The 21896-nt window shown below is 46.4% G+C and overlaps 1 protein-coding gene across 1 annotated transcript in view; it reads left to right on the top strand.

Moving 5' to 3' along the window:
• The first annotated feature begins 1292 nt into the window (after nucleotides 1-1292).
• The window catches only part of LOC142254342 (protein spinster homolog 1-like), a 30822-nt gene continuing 10218 nt past the window's right edge, over nucleotides 1293-21896 (top strand). The window contains exons 1-7 of the mRNA XM_075325387.1: nucleotides 1293-1481; nucleotides 3383-3525; nucleotides 3617-3769; nucleotides 3892-4081; nucleotides 4292-4357; nucleotides 4686-4784; nucleotides 8872-9043. Coding sequence (XP_075181502.1) covers nucleotides 1293-1481; nucleotides 3383-3525; nucleotides 3617-3769; nucleotides 3892-4081; nucleotides 4292-4357; nucleotides 4686-4784; nucleotides 8872-9043 — 1012 coding nt within the window. The remainder of the gene's footprint in view (nucleotides 1482-3382; nucleotides 3526-3616; nucleotides 3770-3891; nucleotides 4082-4291; nucleotides 4358-4685; nucleotides 4785-8871; nucleotides 9044-21896) is intronic.

The raw sequence follows: 21896 nt of genomic DNA, 5'->3' as shown, positions 1-21896 counted from the left end.
GTGCTGAGTGTTCTGGTCTTTGGATATCTGGGTGACCGCTACAACAGGAAATGTATCATGTGTGTAGGGATGGCCATCTGGTCCGTCATAGAGTTCTGCAGTTCCTTCACTCCCGATGAGGTAAGCTGAATACAAACCCAATTGGTAGAATCTTAAAGTCTTAAGGCCCCTTCCCTCGTCTGTAGATCGTGGTCCTATCATGGACTCTGCGTCTCGAGAACCAAGCATGGCAGCCTCATAGATGTGCGAGGCTGTGTGGGGGTTTCCAGATGTTTTTTAAAAAGCTAACAATTTTTTTGTCGAATGTATCCCAGTCTCCCACTCCGGAGGGATAATATGTATCGCTGAATTTTTTTTAATTAAATGTTGTGTCATTTTAGAGCATTTTTGTGCTAAAAAAAGTAGCAAAAAAAGGTTAACGATAATAACAATGACTGATTTGCTCAAAAATTCATGAACTGTGTGCACAATTTTGAAGAATTTGGCCCAAAAAATTAACTGAGACAAAAAAGACCTTACCTAAAAAAAAATGCAAATGGTAAATCTGCTCAAGCTTTTATGGCGACAAATAATATGGCCGTTAGTATGGCGCTTACAAGAGTGTACACACGGCTCACTCACAATACAAACATGCAGACATCTGTGGATCGCTGTCCGATCATCATCAGGCCGCGGGTCTGAGCATCGCTGTCTGTGCATTACGGTCTGTGATCCATGTTTTTCTACAAGAGCCCTAAAGCCTCAAACTTTAGATCTGTATTTTTCATTGGTATTTGCAAACCAAAAGCCGGAGTGGGTCAAAAATTTGGGAATGTTGGAAATCTTTCTTTTATGGTATTTCTTCAGGAATCTAAAAAAAACTTTCTTAAATAATCATTGATTTTTATTTGTATTTTCACAGAATTTTACACAATTTCTAGTGCTTAAAGCACTGTTAGGAGCTGCAGCGGCAAGCTTCCTAACAATTGCCCCCTCAATCATTGCCAACGTCTTTGTGGGAGACAAGCGCAGCCGCATGCTGTACATCTATAACTTGGCAGCACCTTTAGGCAGGTGAGTGTAGACCTATTTATATTGTTTTAAGATAGGAATCATAGCTGAACTGTCTTAGAGTAATTCAGACAAGGTGGATTTGCTATGGACTTATGTTCGGGTGGGATTGTGCTCTGTAGATGCATCAGGGAATATGCTTATTTTTCCTCCTTAATTTACTGATAAAATCTGTCGGCAATGACAAGACAAGTTTGTATCTCTATGGGGGATCAGGGAACATTTGCTGCTCATAGAAGTCTATGGAGGGGGAGGAGTTGAAGGAGGAGCCAGAGAAAGAAATTCACATATTTGTATGTTTGTCTAAAACACATTTATATGTGTGCACAAATGATGACAACTTTATTTTTCCCTATTACAGGGGCCTTGGTTACATAATTGGATCCACAGTGACAAGTGCACTCGGTGGTAACTGGCATTGGACCATACGGGTAAGTAATAGGTCTGAGGGATCTTGTGGAAAATTTGTGAATCTTAATTATAATTCCTATAGGCTATGAAAGTGAACCTGTGAGGTGAGGTGAGGCAGCTCTGGGTGCATATTAGTGATTCCTGCCTAACCGTCCCGGTATACACTAGCATAGATAAAGAGATCTTTAGAAAAAGTATTTCTAAAGATAGTTTCTTATATGTTAATTAGGCTAGGTACTAGTCCCAAGGACATTACTTCCCTTGGCTAGTCAGCCCATATAGCATGGTAGCAGCCCATATAGCATGGTAGCATGCTAATGAATGTGTAGCTTCGCTGCAAATACCTCACTCTTGATGGAAGTCGGTGGAGGATGGATGCGCAGTGCGCATGATTCGGAGTACTCGAGGCTTCCGATCACGCGCACTAAACTGATGCCAGGTGTAAGTTCCCCAGCTTCAGTGAGCTATAGTGCGCATGATCGGAAGGACTCCGGATCATGTGCAGTCCACATTCATCATCCGCCGGCTGCCATAAACAGTGAGGTATGTGCGCATCGCTGCGCATTCATTAGCATGTTAGTATGCACACAGGGGCGTGCTACCATGCTATGGGGGCTGACTAGTCAAGGGAAGTAACATCCTTGGGAATGGTCCCTAACCTCATTAGCATATAAGAAACTATCTTTACAAATACTATTTCTAAAGATCTCTTTAGCTATGCTAGTGTATATAGGGACTACTAGGCAGGAATAACTAATATGCACCCACAGTTGCTCGTCGTTCTGGGTGCATATTGCACCTGGCAGGTTCTTTTTAAAGGGAATCTGCCAGCAGGGGTTTGCTTATTTAATCTGTAGAGTCAGAGGACTTGATTCCAGTGATGTGTCACTTACTGCTCATTGTAGTTGTTTTTACCAGCAGGAGATTATAAGGAGAGGATTAGTCGTCTTATGCCATGTAGTCCTCCTGTTCTGTCCCCATCACTGATTGGCAGCTTTCTGGCTAATTACAGTGTACACAAAGAAAGCTGCCAATCACTGATGTAGGTGGGGTTATACAGAGCTCAACATTCATAGATCTGCTAAACCTGTAGCAGAGAAAATTTTATCAAAAGTACAGCAAACAGACCAGTAAGGGACAAATCAATGGAATCGTGGTTCCTCACATTATGCTGCTCTCAGATGTGCAGAGTAAAGGGGGCTTTACACGCTACGATATCGTTAATGTTTTATCGTCGGGGTCACATTGTTAGTGACGCACATCCGGCATCATTAATGATATCGCAGCGTGTGACATGTACCTGTGACCTTAAGCGAACTCAAAAATGGTGAAAATCGTTCACCATGGAGAGGTCGTCCCAAACTCAAAAATCGGTAAGGGTTGTTTTGCGTTGTGGTTCATCGCTCATGCGGCAGCACACATTGCTGTGTGTGACACCGCAGGAGCAAGGAACGTCTCCTTACCTGCCGCCGGCCACAATGCGGAAGGAAGAGGTGGGCGGGATGTTTACATCACGCTCAGCTCCCCCCCTCCGCTTTGATTGGCCGGCCGCTTAGTGACGTTGCGGTGACGTCGCTGTGATGCCGAACGTCCCTCCCCCTTGAAGGAGGGATTGTTCGGCAGTCACAGCGACGACGCCGACCAGGTAAGTACGTGTGACGCTGCTGTAGCGATAATGTTCGCTACGGCAGTGATCACAAACAATCGCATGCGCGACGGGGGCGGGTACTTACAGGCTTCATATCGCTAGAAATTGCTAGCGATATCGCTACCGTGTAAAGCCCCCTTAAGACCTGCTGGTGGATTCTCTTTAATGGATCCACTTCCACAACAGTTCATTAAACATGGCTATGGTCATGCCCTTTTTGTGATGACACCAGTGTGTATGTAATATCTAATGTATCTCTCTTCGTCTACACAGATCTGCCCTGCTCTGGGCATTTTAGGAGTCCTGCTAATGATCTTCTTAGTAAAGGAACCTTCCAGAGGAGCTGCAGAGGGAAATAACAGCAAATCCTTCAGCCTCAAAACATGGTTTTCAGATGTGAAACTGATATCAAAGAAGTAAGTGTGTTATGTGCATTGATTGATGTCAGGGATCTACCCCGTGACTTCTGCGTTACTGACATGTTTTTTCCTTTTTCACTTTTTTCAGCCGAAGTTTTATGTTTTGCACACTTGGGAAGTCAACTGTAAATTTTACAGCCGGTGCCATCGACATCTGGGCTCCTAAGTTCCTGCTGCAGGCCCGGAATATCTTACAAGAGAACGCGCCGTGTCAGACCGACCACTGCAACTACAATGACAGGTACAAGTTTCACAGACTTTAACTTGACGATTACTGGAGGGAATTTAATATCCCCCTACAACAATGTTCTTTTTATATTTCATTCTTCGTTCTATTTTACTCATCTCTTTACTTCTTTGCAGTATGATTTTCGGCATTGTTACAGTCGTCGCTGGCATCATTGGAGTTGTAGCAGGGGTGGAGATAGCCAAAAGATACAAGAAATACAACCCTCGGGCTGACCCATTAGTTTGCGGGTTTGGTATGCTGGGCTCTGCCATTTTCCTTTTCTTGGCTATTTATTTGGCAAATATTAGCCTTGTGGCCACTTATGTAAGTACCTGATGATTGCTTTGATACCGTTACTGGGTCTGGGATATAGGAGCAATGTATTGAGCTGTAGAAATCATAGACCATAGCGGGGGCGATCTATGAATGAATGGAAACTGGGGGATGAATGGATTAAAAATGCAAAATATATGGAGGATAGAAAAGTATGCAAGAAACTAAAGTGTATATTATATTGTTCTTTACTCTCTGCAGGTCTTGATATTCATCGGAGAAATATTACTTATGATGAACTTTTCCATTTCGTCTGATATTCGACTGGTGAGTGGAGAAAACCTCTAAACTTATCATAGCTAAACTTACATTTATGTAGTCAGTCTGTATGTTCTGTTTCATCCATCTAATGCCCCATAATCCTGACTGTATCCAAGTATTTGTTCCCAACTAAAATCCAAAATAGACCTGATGCCAGGTGATTAAAGACGTCTTTATAAAAGTCTCAGTACACAACGCGTTTCGGGGCCCCTTTCTCATTCCAGGATGACTGCACTGTGTTTACATGTTATGTATGTTCGCTTTGTCCGCGTTCTCTTGTCTCGTTGGGTTCAGTGTCTTCCTTTTACTCACCCAGAATATTCTCTTCTTTCAGTATGTGGTGTCTTCCGCAAGACGAACAACAGCACAGGCCATGTCCATGGTGATGTCCCACCTGTTGGGGAACGCCATAAGCCCCGTTATCATCGGAGGGGTAAGTATTTGTTACATATATTCATATCACTTTATGGCTTCATTCACACATCCGATCCTTTCTTACATCCTTGCAAAACAGACCATTTTTCTCTCGTGTCATCCATGTTGCATCCATTTTTTCACACCCATTTTTTAAAAAAATTAAGAAGGTAAAGTATGTGAGCGTTTATTTATTCATAGACTCTAAATAATAGATCAGTGGAAAATGGATGAAACACAGATGGAAAACTGAAGTCCAAAGTATGTCTTCCTTTGTCCATCTATTTTTACCAGATTCCTATAGACATTATAAAGTAATGGTAGTTTTTATTTTTATTTCAGAAATCAATAGTACACATGAAAATATGAAGTATTGGAATATATATTTTCAGATAAATTAACTTTTTCCTCTTCCCGAACTGATCATTTATTCTCAAAATTCTCAATTCCACAGTAAAATCTGTATTCAGTGAAGAGAGATTCTAACATTACTGGGACAGGAGATGACAGTTGGTGCTTATAACATTCTATGCAGAGGGGGAGGAGTTAGAGGAAGAGCTCCTCCCATCTACATAGAATCTAATAGGCAGCAAGGGCCATTTTCTATCTTAGGAATGTCAAAATCTGTTTTCACCAAATAAACATTTTATGTGTGAACTAAGAATTTTAGAAATGTACTGTATGGAGGAGAAAGAAACAGATTTATCTGATAAGATCTATTATAAAGTTGGGTTTTTTTGCGTGTACTAATGTGTGTATATGTATATATATATATATATATATATATATATTAATATGATGATGGTTACTCTTTAATGGCTGAGTCTGAGAATACGACACAATCTGAGTCTCACAGACCAGAGACACAAATGAGTTTTTAAAACAGAATCAAGAAAAAGACGGGCACCACTTGGACATGTATAGCGGATGTGACTGCAGCCATGCAATGAGGTCTGATTGGTACAGTACTTTATGTACCGCTGTGGTGGCCTCCATGTCTACATAAAGCACCTTAACAGTATATACAGATGTAGCTGATATTGAATTAACTTGGCCTTATCATAACTTACTTAAAGGGGTTATCAAGCACTATTTTTTTTTTACTATGGGCTTAAGAATTAACTAAGACTTTATTACGAGTTACCGTATTTTTCGGACTATAAGACGCACCGGACCATAAGACGCACCCTGGTTTTAGAGGAGGAAAATAAAATTTTAAGCAAAAAATGTGGTCATGACACTGCTATGGGGCGAGGATCTGCTGCTGATACTGTTATGAGGGTAATGTCCCCAAATTCTCTACTAAGGTACCCCATCCTGGTAATAATCCTCCTGCCTTATATATACAGTATATGTCCGTCATCCTGGTATAGCCCCCATCCTGCTATATACCATCATCCTGGCATATGGCCGCATCTTGCTATATACTGGCATATGGCCACATCCTGCTATATACCCCATCCTGGCATATGGCCCCATCCTGCTATATAACCCATCCTGGCATATGGCCCCATCCTGCTATATACCTCCATCCTGCTATATGGCCCCATCCTGTTATATACCTCCATCCTGCTATATACCCCCATCCTGCTCACATAACCCCATCCTGCTCATATTCCCTCATCCTGCTCATATACCCCCATCTGCTCATATACCCCTATCCTGCTCATATACCCCCATCCTGCTCATATACCCACATCCTGCTCATATACCCACATCCTGCTCATATACCCCCATCCTGCTCATATACCCCCATCCTGCTCATATACCCCCATCCTGCTCATAATATACCCCCATCCTGCTATATGCCCTCATCCTGCTGATATACCCCCATCCTGCTATATGCCCTCATCCTGCTCATAATATACCCCCATCCTGCTCATAATATACCCCCATCCTGCTCATATACCCCCATCCTGCTCATAATATACCCCTATCCTGCTATATGCCCTCATCCTGCTCATATACCCGCATCCTGCTATATGCGCTCATCCTGCTCATATACCCCCATCCTGCTATATGCCCTCATCCTGCTATATACCCCCATCCTGCTATATGCCCCATCCTGCTATATGCCCTCATTCTGCTATACACCCCCCTCCTGGTATACGGCCCGCATTCTGTGGCACATAAAAAAAATAAACGTTCATTCTCACCTTACCCTTTACCTCACTCCCTGCAGCATCGCTCCTCCATTGTCTGTGTCAGCAGCAGCGCTGGAGTGTTGAGCCGGCCACGATCCCTGCAGCATCGCAATGTCCTCCTTTCTGTGCCGGAGGTGGCTGCGTGTGGACACGTGCGCACAGCGATGACGTCATCGCTGTGTGCACCGCTAGTCTCCACACTGCCGGCACAGACAGGAGGACATCGCGGTGCTGCAGGGATCGTGGATGGTGAGTTATACTGATTCACTGCACCCCGCGCTGATGATGATGTGTGGGGGGCAGTGAATACAGCCGCACATGATCACTCCAGGGTGTAGTTGCCAGGGGTGATCATGCAAGCAGTCTGTTTAATATAAGCGCATTCCCCGCCCATCACCCCGCCCACCTGTCAGCACTTGCTTCAGCGCTGAGATGATGGTCGGGATGATGGGCGTGCATATTAAATGAGCGGGCCCACGTGGTCACGGCAGGCTGCTACAGCCTGCTCGTGCCGCCGATGACTCGCTCCACCACAGCACCCTCATTCCCGCAGCCCTACATTCAGACTATAAGACGCACCCCCCACTTTCCCCCAACATTTGGGGGAAAAAAAGTGCGTATTATAGTCCGAAAAATACGGTAGATGCTACATGCCTATAGTGACCGGCACAGAGTGCTCTTATCCATGATTCAGTGGCTTCCGCTGATGTCATATCAATAGAGCAGCGTCTTCTCTTCCTCTCTGCTCTGTCAACAATGTGTGACTGCTGATTTCATATTGATTGACAGCCGTCTCCACACTACCTAACTGTGGGGAGCCGTCTGTCAACTGGCATGAGGTCGGCAGTCACGCTCCATCAAAAGAGTTGCCCGGAAGAAACGGAGCTGCTCTGTTGACGTGGAGCAGCACAATCTCCGGCTGGAGCGGTCAGTGAATCCTCAGAGCTGACGTCGGGTAGAAGAGCCAGGTAGTTGCCTGTTTTTTGGTTTTTTTTTTACTATGGGCCCAACAAGTAACAAAAAAACATAAAATAGTCCTGGACAACCACTTTAAGCAATTGGCTAATTTATTTTGCATTAGGGTGGTCATATTTAGCAATATGAACGAATGCTCGTAGGAACGTTGTGTCCTGCAAATGAATGTTCATGATGTAATGATCATTTATTTGGCAAATTCTATGACAGTAGACAATTCAGGACACACTAGCAGTATCCACACACATGTAGTACCCAGAGAATCTATGTATGGAAGCTATGCACAAGCAACCTATTTATCCCTTGTGTGAACAGCGGCACAACTCCAATGACAAGATGTCCCGGAGTCATGTCATAGAGTATGTGCTAGAGGAGGATGCCACATGAGTCCTGTCTCCAGACAATGTGTAGTACTGGGGCTGAGGACACTTGGACCAGTTCTGTTCATAGTTGGGAGGTTGGAAGCTCCTCCGCCATCTGCAGTGAGGCACCTGCTCTTTTTATAAGCACCAGATTTCCTTGGTATCCATTGACAGATATCACAGTAAGGCTATGTGCGCACGTTGCGTACTAGCCCTGCAGATATTTCTGCAGCGATCTGAAGAGCACATGTGCGCTTTAGATCGCTGCAGAAATGTCCGTAGTGAGCGCCGATTCCATGCGCTCTGCCTGCAGCTCCTGCCATAGACAGAGCAGGAGCTGCCGGCAAAGCGCAGGAAAGAAGTGACATGTCACTTCTTTTTGCGCAGCGCTTCGGCAGTAGCCGAAGCGCTGCGCTCTTAGACGCCACGTGCGCACGGCCCCTGCACAATCTCCATAGACTGTGCAGGGGACGCTGGACGCATGCAGTTACGCTGCGCTACAAAGCGCAGCGTAACTGCATGTTTTTACGCAACGTGCGCACATAGCCTTAATGTGTGCAGCCAATTATGTTTTTTTTTCACTTTCATTAACCATACATAACTATTTATTTCCTTTTATCTTCAGATATCCAACCTCACTAATAGACAAAATCCAGACTCAGCTCTTTGGAGTTTTCACAGTCTGCAGTACGCCCTCATGGCTTGTCCCTTTGTGGTGACCCTCGGAGGAGGATTCTTTCTACTAGCTTCCTTCTATATTGAAAAAGATCGTCAGAAGGCAGAGATGGAGGATAAAGGTATGTGCAGAAATACGTTCATTATCCACGCGCATTAGCTTTATAATCAGTAAATGTAACACCCAGCATCTTTATAATATATCGATCTCCCTAACCTATTGAGTTAACAGACAGAAGCGGTTAAAGGAGTTGTCCGACAAACTCCAAAATATTTTGTAAGCTAATCTGTGCTGTATTGTCATATAAATCACCCCTTCATTATTTTTTTTGTTTTTTGACTTTTGTTCCTCTTGAATTATCCCTTTATTCTCTGCACACACTTTGTTTACATGCAGCTCAACCAAACATGACATCTTCCTATGTCAAACCTCACAGTCAAAGCTGGCACTGCCCGGCCTCACTGTCCAGCCCCGTCCTCTGCACACTCATTGTCTGTCAGTATTCTGCCCAGCACTGACCTCTCGTCGCTCCAGAAAAGATGGGCACATTACTTTATTATATGTGCGGTGGATGTGGGGGGATTGTGCGGTCACAGATGAGATATAACTGCTCTGTATTTCCAATCATTGGTAGTACAGAGCAGTGATCCTGCTTCTCTCATCTGTTACAGCCCAATCACCTTACATCCACTGCACATATAATGTAGTAATGTGCCCATCCCTGTCCCCATAATATAGTAATGTGCCCATCCCTGTCCCCATAATATAGTAATGTGCCCATCTTATAGTAATGTCCCCATAATATAGTAATGTGCCCATCTAATAGTAATATGCCCCAGCCTTCTGCCCAGTGCCCATCCAGTAGTAATGGCCCCTTTCCTGCTCCTCTTGTAGTAATGTTCTGTCCTGTAGAATTGTCCCCTAGTCTGCCATTTTTCATACACACAAAAAACAAACACAAATCCTTCTCACCTGTCCTGGTTCCCTCGGTGCCCTGTGCCTCTTGTGCCCACAGCCTATTTGATGATCGCTGCCTGTGCAGGGGGCCTTGCAGTCAGCGCTTTATATCAGAGGATAGATTCCCAGGCGCTGTGCAGAGATGCACTCTCTATGCAGCTTTTCCACGGATCAGCTGCTACCTCTGATTGGCCAGCGACTGATCATCACTGTATACAGAGGCTCTGTAGAGCGCCCGGGAATCAGTCATCTGATATACAGCGCTTACTGCACGGGCCCCAGCACAGCCAGTGTTCAGCAAGGGGGGCATTAGCCAGCGCGCTGCCAGCAGCATGCAGCGTACAGGCAGCGAGACCCCTGCACTATGGGATGTGTGGGAGGGTGCAGGGAAAGGGGGCAGGGACGCCACACACTGTACCTGCCCAGCGGGGCGGCTACAGGATGTCGGCTGTGATGCCCGTCTGCAAGACGAGCATATGCTCCTGCACTTGTCGTCGTGACATCACAGGAAGCAGCAAAATCACGGCAGTAGCGGTCACATGACAGCTCTGAGCCATGGGAGAGGGGCTGACAGCAGGGCAGGTAGGTAGTCGCTATCTACTTACCTGCCCCAATGTAGCCCAATAGTGTAATAACAAGAAAAAGGCAAAATAAGCCGGATAACCTCTAAACAACAAAGCTGCTGTTAACTCATTATTATAACATAGTTAGTTTTATCCTAAATGTCATCCTTCCCTCCTAATTATGGGGCTGATGATATGACATCAACTGTATTTGGCAATAATAATTGATAAAAAGCTGCTTTGTATTTTTGGTGGAATCTGCTAAAGTGAACCTGTCACTTGCCATAAATGTGCATTTATTTTACCCAGTATAAATGCTGCTATTCTCCTGAACCCCCGATGTTTTTCTTTGTTTGTTATCGTATCTCCCCGTTCCTGTTATATATCCCTCCTTTCCCTGTAAATTTATCTAATATTTTAGTCAACTGGGTGTTGTCATCAAGTTTTTTCTTTTCTTAAAAAGATAATTTTGAGGGTCACGCCCACTTGGAAAATAGAAAACAAAACTAGATTTACATCAAAAGAAAAGGGGGCCATTTCTCAAGAATTGAGAATCCCAAAAACAAACGACGAACAACGTCAGATTGAGGAAAGCAATGGTATTTACAACAGGTTAAAAAAACCGAACATAAATGTAGTGAAAGCAACATGATTAATATTCAAACATCTTAATATATTATTGTACGTGAATCAATGGACATAATATTATTAGGACATTCGCTAAACAATTAAGGAACAAAAAAGACCCAAAAGGCGAGCACTATCCACATTTACAATTATATTTTTTATTATTCAAAAATAGAACAGAAATGGTTTAAGAATGGAAATAGTGGTGAAAACAAGCCTCACCTCACAATTTACATATAAATATAATAATTGGCTGCAACCCAAAATTTATCAATAATAATCACTGTATATATAGTCACAATCAATAGAAAAATATATGCATATATACAGTATATATACAATATATGAGCTACATGGGGTGTAGCCAGGGCCGTATTTGGCATTCAGGCTGCCCTAGGCACTTTAAGTTGTAACGCCCCCTACTGGTAAGGCTGCTTTCACACTTGCGTTGTTTTGCATCGGTCACAATCAGTTGTGTGACTTATGCAACGGATGCGTTGCAGATAATGGCACAACTGATGTGACTGATGCTGCAAAACAACGATCCGTTGTTTTTTGTTTTTTTTTTACCGTTTTACCAGCGGCTGGCTATTGTGAACGATCAGCTGATTACCCGGCGGCCGGCCGCTGGGCGATCACCTGATTGTTCACAGTAGCCGAGCGATCAGATGATCGTTCTCAAAAGCCAGCTGATCGATCTCAAAATCCGGCCGCCAGGCAATCAGCTGATCGTTCGGCCGCCGAGAGAGAGAAAGAAACATTGATTTCAATTATTAAACACAAGAGCTGAGCATGCGCAGTAGAAAAAAAAAAAGGATTCCGACGCTCAAAAAATGCTACATGCTGCGCTCCTACGTTCGTACATAACTACTTCCCAAGAACAACCATCAGTACATGAATACATCACCAGAACCACAGTCAGTACATGCCTACATCACCAGAACAATCATCAGTACAGAAATACAGCCCCAGAACAACTGTCAGTACATGACGGCATAACCAGAACAATTGTCAGTACAGAAATACAGCCCGAGAACAACCGTCAATACATGACACATCACCGTTATACAGCGATCACTTTCAATGTCAGGTTAGCCCCTATCATATAAACTTGTATACCTTAACAATGGTAAGGAGATGATTGAAATTGTTGTTACCAACTATCATCAAACTAGGTACCACAGTACTGATTACTTGCTAGTAGCTGCACTAGTAAACATTTAAAGAGTAACTTAAAGGTTTGGTCCGAAGGCAAAGTAATTTTCATTCTAAATCCCTATCTATTTGGTGCCAAAATATAATTTTTTTTTTAATATACTTGCATTAATAATTTCCTATCCTGTCCCTTGATGACGCTTAATTTCAGGGAGGGGCAGAGGCTGTGGTAGTGACTGCAGCCTCTGCCCCATGATTACGCTTCTTTCGAGTATCCCAGCATGCACCATGCTCTAGGATTCTCAAAAGAAGAGTCATCAAAAAAGTCCATTAATTCTTAGACTGGTGCAGTAATGTGTCCTGAGACCCCCATAGGTGAAGTGCACGGCTCAGGGACAGGACTCTGATTTTCTACTGAATCCGCGCTGCTCTGTCTGCTCTCCTGCACTTTCCTAATAGGTCTTTGGAGCAATTGTGGGGGACTCGGGACCGGGTTCCCCTCAGATCTGTTCAAAATTAATTACCCTAAGGCTACTTTCACACATCAGGTTTTTTCCATCAGGCACAATCCGGGAAAAAACGGGTAAAATGGATCCAGTCCCGCATCCGTTTTATCCCCATAGATTTGCATTGTTACCGAATTGTGCCTGATGGCTTTGCGTTGCATCCGTTTTTTCCCGGATGCGGCAAAATTAATTAAAGCGGCGGCCGGAGGCAACGTATCTTGTAACGTTTTTTTGTCCGGCAAAAAAAACGCATTGCGCCGGATTCGGCGCGAAACGGCGTGTTTTACAATGGAAGCCTATGGACGCCGGATCCGGCAAAAACCGAATGCGGCTGCCAGATCCGTTTTGTAAACTGAGCATGCTTCAATGTTTTGAAAAAACGGATCCAGCAAAAAAACGGACAAAATGGATGCAAAAACGGATGCAAAACGGATCCAACGGATCCGTTTATTTACGCATCCGGCGTAACGGATCCGTTAAAAACCGAATCCGGTGGTTACGGTTTTTACATTTTTTTGCCGGATCCGTTGGATCAGGAAAAAAAAGGATTGTGCCTGAATGCAGAAAACTGATGTGTGAAAGTAGCCTAAAACATATAAATTAATTTCTGAAACATTAAGTCGCTCTTTAAGGTGTGTTTACACTGCTGCAGATTATCGATCTACCTCAACAAACTGTCAATCACCTGATGCAGGAGCAAAATATCTGTCACCCACAAAATGCCGATCACCCGGTCACCCGGCACAAATTTTCATAATAGGGAACGTCGCCCATAGAAAAATCATACCAGATGTATACAGCCCATACAGAAATCATACCGGGTGTATACAGCCCATACAGAAATCATACCGGGTGTATACAGCCCATACAGAGATGACACCAGGTCTGTACAGCTCATACAGAAATCATACCATGTGTATATAGCTCATACAGAAATCACACCAGGTGTACACAGCCTATACGGAAATCACACCAGGTGTATACAGCCCATACAGAAATCATACCAGGTGTATACAGCCCATACAGAAATCATACCAGGTGTATACAGCCCATACAGGAATGACACCAGGTGTATACAACCCATACAGAAATCATACCAGGTGTATACAGCCCATACAGAAATCATACCAGGTGTACACAGCCCATACAGAAATCACACCGGGTGTATACAGCTCAACTTAACATTTGATAAAAGATTCACTTTTGTTTATGGCATAGGCCACTCCAAAAGTGCACAATGCCCCCTCACTGCAAAATAAATAAATAAATAAATAAAATAGAAGATTTTTTTATTGTTAGGTTACACTGTTTCTACCTGGCATGATTTTTATATGGGCTGTGTTCCCTAAAAAATGTTTGTACAGTTTAATTGGCATTTCGAGGGTGACAGACGCTTTTAAATATCTTTCTTGGCCGCACATTGTCCTGTGAACACATGCTGCCAAGAACAATGCTATTCTATGTGCACAGGACGATCATGGTAAAGATCGTATTGTGCACATGAAAGTGCGGTCACAGGCTCAGCAGCTGTTAAACCATTGACCATCTGCTGGATATAGATCAGCGATCACTTAAAACCTGCATTTAGCCAATGTGTTTAGCCATCACCTGCATTTATCCAGCTTCAGACCTTGGTACCTCACAGGTCCTGGCGCCATGATGACTTCACATCCAGAGCTCATCTCTGCAGACCTCCATCTTCTCTGCTCTTCTGCAGCACATCACGACACAGTGCCCTTAAAAATAACATGTCATTATAAAAATAATCAACCATGCTGTTCCCTAAATAAGCCCCCAAAATAAATAACTGTCCCTCACTTTAATCCCTGCACAAAAAAATGACCCCCACACTGTCTATATTATGGTACATGGCTTCCACACTGGCCCCTTTATATACCACACAGTCTCCCCTCATGAGTTACACCCACTACACCCTCCTCACTTAGGAACTATGATCGCCAAACTGTCTGCACCACATGCTGCCCCCTATTCGAACTGTCTCCCTCTCATTAGACTTCTACATACTGAGCCATGTTGCCCTTTCTCCATACTGAACCCACCCCACGATGCCCCCTTTTCCATACTGAGCCCACCCCACGTTGCCCCCTTTTCCATACTGAGCCCACCCCACGTTGCCCCCTTTTCCATACTGAGCCCACCCCATGCTGCCCCCTTTTCCATACTGAGCCCACCCCACGTTGCCCACTTTTCCATACTGAGCCCACCCCATGCTGCCCCCTTTTCCACAGTGATTCCACCCCACAGGCTGCCCCCTGCCCCATACAGATCACACCCCATGCTGTGAGCCCACACAGAGCCAACTTCATGCACCCTCTTTATCATACAGAGCGCTCCCTCTGCTGCTGCCCCCTGCCTCATAGAGATCCCCCTCCATGCACCCCCTTTCCTATACAGCGCGCCCCCTATGGCTGCGGCCCCTTGCCCCATAGAGATCCCCCTCCATGCACCCCCTTTCCTATACAGCGCGCCCCCTATGGCTGCTGCTCCTGTCCCATAGAGATCCCCCTCCATGCACCCACTTTCCTAGATAGCGCGTCCCCTATGGCTGCTGCCCCTTGCCCCATAGAGATCCCCCTCCATGCACCCCCTTTCCTATATAGAGCGCCCCCTATGGCTGCTGCCCTCTGCCCCATAGAGATCCCCCTCCATGCATCCCCTTTCCTATATAGAGCGCCCCCTATGGCTGCTGCCCCTGCCCCACACAGATTACACCCCATGCACCTCTTTTTCCCATAGAGAGCGCCCCCTATGGCTGCCCCTGTCCCATAGAGATCCCCCTCCATGCACCCCCTTTCCTATATAGAGCACCCCCTATGGCTGCTGCCCCTGCCCCATAGAGATCCACCTCCATGCACCCCCTTTCCTATATAGAGCGCCCCCTATGGCTGCTGCCCCTGCCCCATAGAGATCCCCCTCCATGCACCCCCTTTCCTATATAGAGCGCCCCCTATGGATGCTGCCCCTGCCCCATAGAGATCCCCCTCCATGCATCCCCTTTCTTATATAGAGCGCCCCCTATGGCTGCTGCCCCTGCCCCACACAGATTACACCCCATGCACCTCTTTTTCCCATAGAGAGCGCCCCCTATGGCTGCTGCCCCTGCCCCATAGAGATCCCCCTCCATGCACCCCCTTTCCTATATAGAGCGCCCCCTATGGCTGCTGCCCCTGCCCCATAGAGATCCCCCTCCATGCACCCCCTTTCCTATATAGAGCGCCCCCTATGGCTGCTGCCCCTGCCCCATAGAGATCCCCCTCCATGCACCCCCTTTCCTATATAGAGAGCCCCCTATGGCTGCTTCCCCTGCCCCATAGAGATCCCCCTCCATGCATCCCCTTTCCTATACAGCGCGCCCCGTATGGCTGCTTCCCCTGCCCCATAGAGATCCCCCTCCATGCATCCCCTTTCCTATACAGCGCGCCCCGTATGGCTGCTGCCCCCTGTCCCATAGAGATTCCCCTCCATGCACCCACTTTCCTAGACAGCGCGCCCCCTATGGCTGCTGCCCCTTGCCCTATAGAGATCCCCCTCCATGCACCCCCTTTCCTATATAGAGCGCCCCCTATGGCTGCTGCCCCTGCCCCACACAGATTACACCCCATGCACCTCTTTTTCCCATAGAGAGCGCCCCCTATGGCTGCCCCTGTCCCATAGAGATCCCCCTCCATGCACCCCCTTTCCTATATAGAGCACCCCCTATGGCTGCTGCCCCTGCCCCATAGAGATCCACCTCCATGCACCCCCTTTCCTATATAGAGCGCCCCCTATGGCTGCTGCCCCATAGAGATCCCCCTCCATGCACCCCCTTTCCTATATAGAGCGCCCCCTATGGATGCTGCCCCTGCCCCATAGAGATCCCCCTCCATGCATCCCCTTTCTTATATAGAGCGCCCCCTATGGCTGCTGCCCCTGCCCCACACAGATTACACCCCATGCACCTCTTTTTCCCATAGAGAGCGCCCCCTATGGCTGCCCCTGTCCCATAGAGATCCCCCTCCATGCACCCCCTTTCCTATATAGAGCACCCCCTATGGCTGCTGCCCCTGCCCCATAGAGATCCACCTCCATGCACCCCCTTTCCTATATAGAGCGCCCCCTATGGCTGCTGCCCCTGCCCCATAGAGATCCCCCTCCATGCACCCCCTTTCCTATATAGAGCGCCCCCTATGGATGCTGCCCCTGCCCCATAGAGATCCCCCTCCATGCATCCCCTTTCTTATATAGAGCGCCCCCTATGGCTGCTGCCCCTGCCCCACACAGATTACACCCCATGCACCTCTTTTTCCCATAGAGAGCGCCCCCTATGGCTGCTGCCCCTGCCCCATAGAGATCCCCCTCCATGCACCCCCTTTCCTATATAGAGTGCCCCCTATGGCTGCTGCCCCTGCCCCATAGAGATCCCCCTCCATGCATCCCCTTTCCTATACAGCGCGCCCCGTATGGCTGCTGCCCCCTGGCCCATAGAGATTCCCCTCCATGCACCCACTTTCCTAGACAGCGCGCCCCCTATGGCTGCTGCCCCTTGCCCCATAGAGATCCCCCTCCATGCACCCCCTTTCCTATATAGAGCGCCCCCTATGGCTGCTGCCCCAGGCCCATAGAGATCCCCCTCCATGCACCCCCTTTCCTATACAGCGCGCCCCCTATGGCTGCTGCCCCTGTCCCATAGAGATCCCCCTCCATGCACCCCCTTTCCTATACAGCGCGCCCCCTATGGCTGCTGCCCCCTGCCCCATAGAGATCCCCCTCCATGCACCCCCTTTCCTATACAGTGGGCCCCCTATGGCTGCTGCCCCTTGCCCCATAGAGATCCCCCTCCATGCACCCCATTTCCTATATAGAGCGCCCCCTATGGCTGCTGCCCCTGGCCCACACAGATTACACCCCATGCACCTCTTTTTCCCATAGAGAGCGCCCCCTATGGCTGCTGCCCCTGCCCCATAGAGATCCCCCTCAATGCACCCCCTTTCCTATATAGAGCGCCCCCTATGGCTGCTGCCCCTGCCCCATAGAGATCCCCCTCCATGCACCCCCTTTCCTATACAGTGGGCCCCCTATGGCTGCTGCCCCTTGCCCCATAGAGATCCCCCTCCATGCACCCTCTTTCCTATATAGAGCGCCCCCTATGGCTGCTGCCCCTTGCCCCATAGAGATCCCCCTCCATGCACCCCCTTTCCTATATAGAGCGCCCCCTATGGCTGCTGCCCCTGCCCCACACAGATTACACCCCATGCACCTCTTTTTCCCATAGAGCGCCCCCTATGGCTGCCCCTGTCCCATGCAGATTACACCCCGCCGGCTGCTGCCGCCGCTATCTTCGGCTGTACAGCGCCTACCTCCCGGCTCCGGTGACTTTTCTCCTCAGCGGCACTCAGTCTCCAGAGAAGCCGGCAGCGGTGACTCATCGCGCTGCCCGTGACGTCACCAGTGAGCGCGCCAGGCCAGGGAGCTGATTGCAGCTCCTAACCCCGGAAGTGCCGGTGAGCAGGGAGCAGAGCAGGTATGGAGGATGATTTGTATTAGCGTTTAAGACCCTAATACAAATTAAAAACGGGGCCAACTAACTACCCCCCAACCCCCTCCCCCCCTTCCCCCCCGCAAAGACTCCGGTTATGGTAATGAGTCTGGGGAGGGAAATTTAAAAACAAAAAAAAAATTTATTTATTTTTTTACTCTCGCCCTTGGCGCCGCCCCCCCGCAACCCACCACCCCAGGCACTGGACCACGGGTGCCTAATGGTAAATACGGCCCTTGGTGTAGCATAAACTACACATTGATTAAATAAACCTCATACTGCCAGAAATAATGTTAGCTCAAAAAGAAGGAGGAAGGTGTCTAATTATCCACTAATCAATAGACTGGAGAATGTCACCAGTATAGCTATTAAATAAAGCTTGAGAAAATATCAGCAGTAATGTAAATCACTAGATGAAAATCATGAAGAGAATAAATAAATGCCGCTTGTAAAAAATCATTACAAGTGGACTTTCTAAGGATAATAATCACCTGTGTGGTCAGCTGGACAGCAAGAGGAGTTTGGCAGGGAGGCACGGCAACAGCCCGGCGGCCGTTTCGAAAACCTTCGTCAGGGGGCGGTGTTTAGGATGAGAGGGGATGGGGTTTATATACGGCCACCATCCAATCTGGAGCAAACCGCATTAATGACGTGCACGGCGCCATGAGAACATGGGACGCGAGTCTGCGGCCGCGTCAGAGCCACGTGAATGAGTCAAATTACTCAAAATCACATGACCCGCATAGACGCGACAGGCCGGCAGCCCACAGCACAGAGTCGCGAACGTGCAGCGGCCCTCTACAGATGGTGAGTGCTCATATATGTATTAATAAATAACATGACTAATAAGGAAATAATAAAAAGACCATAATATAATAGATCAATCACCCCAATGTATGCATACATGTAAGGCAATGGCTAAGAATAAGCGCACATATAATGAACTTCTTTCAACCTGTATCCATATATCCTGGAAAGTATCCTCACACAAATAATTGATAATTACATACATAATCTTATCTTTTTCCACAATAAATAGTTAACATATACTACGAGGATTCATCCAAAATATATACCGGACAGAAGTATAGGTATATAGCATATCAATTTAATGCAAAATACAATATTTAACATCATATATAACAGCCATTTCAATAACGATGAGATCAAGATGTATCCACTTCAATAGCTGATTAATAAAGCTATAAATTCTCCACCAAAGTCAGGATGTACACATAAAGTGCCAGAATTTAGAAAAAGGAAATAGGCATCTGAAAAAGAAATAAAACCATTAAAAACTAACAAACCTAAAACTTTTATAAAAAAAGAGGCAAAACTGTTATTCTCGTTGAGACCAGATGGATACGGTATGTACTAACATTATTTCTGGCAGCATGAGGTTTATTTAATCAATGTGTAGTTTATGCTTTACTCCATGTAGATCATATATTATCTATATATGATCTACATGGAGTAATGCATAAATTATATGCATATATTTTTCTACTGATTGTGACTATATATACAGTGATTATTAGTGATAAATTTTGGGTTGTAGCCAATTATTATATTTATATGTAAATTGTCAGGTGAGGCTTGTTTTCAACACTATTTCCATTCTTACACCATTTCTGTTGTATTTTTGAAAAATATAATTGTAAATGTGGATAGGGTTCGCCTTTTGGCTTTTCTTTTTTGTAGGTTAAAAAAATGGCAAATCTCAGGGTCATCTTGTTCAATTTGTTTAACATTTACAAATTTTACAAAAAAAAAAAAAAATTAAGAAGAAATATAAATTAGGGAGGACAAAAGGAGGGAAGAATAGGGTAACAATGGGAAGTTACAGGGAAGAAAGTAAAGTCAAGTCTGGTCATTATTATTAGTAATAAACCTAGCATTGCAATTTTGCATTTTTTTACATATTTGCAAACATTTAATTTGGTACATATCTGGTATATTCTATTAATACATCTATTTTAGTTTTTAAGTTGTGGGTTTATCCTGGGTAAAGAAAAAACAAAACACTTAAACCATTAATTCATCACTATATATTTTTTAAAAACATTTTCCCTAATCGCAAGATTGAATTGATTATATATATATATATATATATACTGTGTAAGTAAATAAAAAAAATATTTTATATACATATATATATATACATCGTATATACACACGGGACGCACCGGATTATAAGACGCACCCCAAACTTAGACATAAAAAAAGGTAAAAAAAAGAAAAATGGGGTCCGTCTTATACTCCGGTGTTCTCTTACCGGAGGGGGGCAGCAGTAATGGTGAAGCGGGGTCACAGGAGGCAGAGGTTGTGCTGGCAGGCACGGCGGGTCAGTGGCAGCGGGGTCCGTGGTGGCAGGTGCCATCCATGGTGGCAGGTGCGGTGGCGTCCGTGGTGGCAGGAGCCGCGGGGCCCGTGGTGGCAGGAGCCTCGGGGCCAGTGGTGGCAGGAGCCGCGGGGCCCGTGGTGGCAGGAACCGCGGGGCCCGTGGTAGAGGCAGCAGCAGCAGCGGCGGCAGTGGCGGGTGAGTCGTGCAGCAGGCCCGTGCAGGGAGTGTCCCAGTGTCCGCGGTCCTGGTTCAAATGATAGCGCCTGGAGTGGCGCATGCGCAGATGGAGCTGTCATCCAAGGGCTCTATCTGTGCAAGCGCTGACTCCCGGAGGAGCGCGTGCGCAGATGGAGCTCTCATCCAAGAGCTCCATCTGCGCACGCGCCCGCTCCCGGCGCCATCATTTGAAACTGGGAACGCGGGCAAACTGGGTAACTTGCTGCACAGCCACCCGCCCCGCACGTACAGAGTGGCAGCCAGCAGGCTGCCCGCCCACCCTGCGTTCAAGTGGCCGGGTACCTGTGCTTGCGTGCGGGCGGCAGCCGGGTGCCTGTGTGAGGGCGGCAGCCGTCTGCCGCCCGCACGGGCACCCGACCGCTGCCCGCAAAGAGCACCCGGCCGCCTGCACACAGCACCCGGCCGCCGCCCGCACACAGCACCCGGCCGCCGCCCGCACGCAGCCACGGGTACCCGGCTGCCACCGCACGCAAGCACAGGTACCCAGTTGCTTGCACGCAACCACAGGCACCCGGCCGCCCGATCACCGCACAGACAGGACCCCCAGGTACCGCTATATTTGGATTATAAGACGCACGCCCCATTTTCCTCCCAAATTTTTGGGAGGAAACATGCGTCTTATGAAGCGAAAAATACGGTATATATTATATATATCTATATATATAAATATATATATATATATATATATATATATATATATAGTGTGAAATTAATATCCTTTCTATTACTTGTGATATTGATGGCAATATTATTTGCTTCCATTGTGTTGTGATGAAACGTTTGCTCACCAAAAAAGATATAACAAGAAATCTGTCAGAATTTGAAACATCATGAAAATCTGGCAGCATGGGGGCTGCTATTGGGGTATCTAGCCACATTAACTTACTATCAGCCTCCTGATGAACCAAGTTTGGGGAAACGCATTTGTAGAGGTTCTCATTGAGAACACTGGTGACCTCCTGAATCTTTAGGAGGCTTTTGTGAACCCAATTATTGCACATTATCACTTTATGTTATCCACACTGCACTTTATCTTTGATTGTGGGGGT

Source organism: Anomaloglossus baeobatrachus, chromosome 10 (assembly GCF_048569485.1).
Source record: "Anomaloglossus baeobatrachus isolate aAnoBae1 chromosome 10, aAnoBae1.hap1, whole genome shotgun sequence".
NCBI lineage: Eukaryota > Metazoa > Chordata > Amphibia > Anura > Aromobatidae > Anomaloglossus > Anomaloglossus baeobatrachus.
This window is presented reverse-complemented; position numbering and strand designations above follow the sequence as displayed.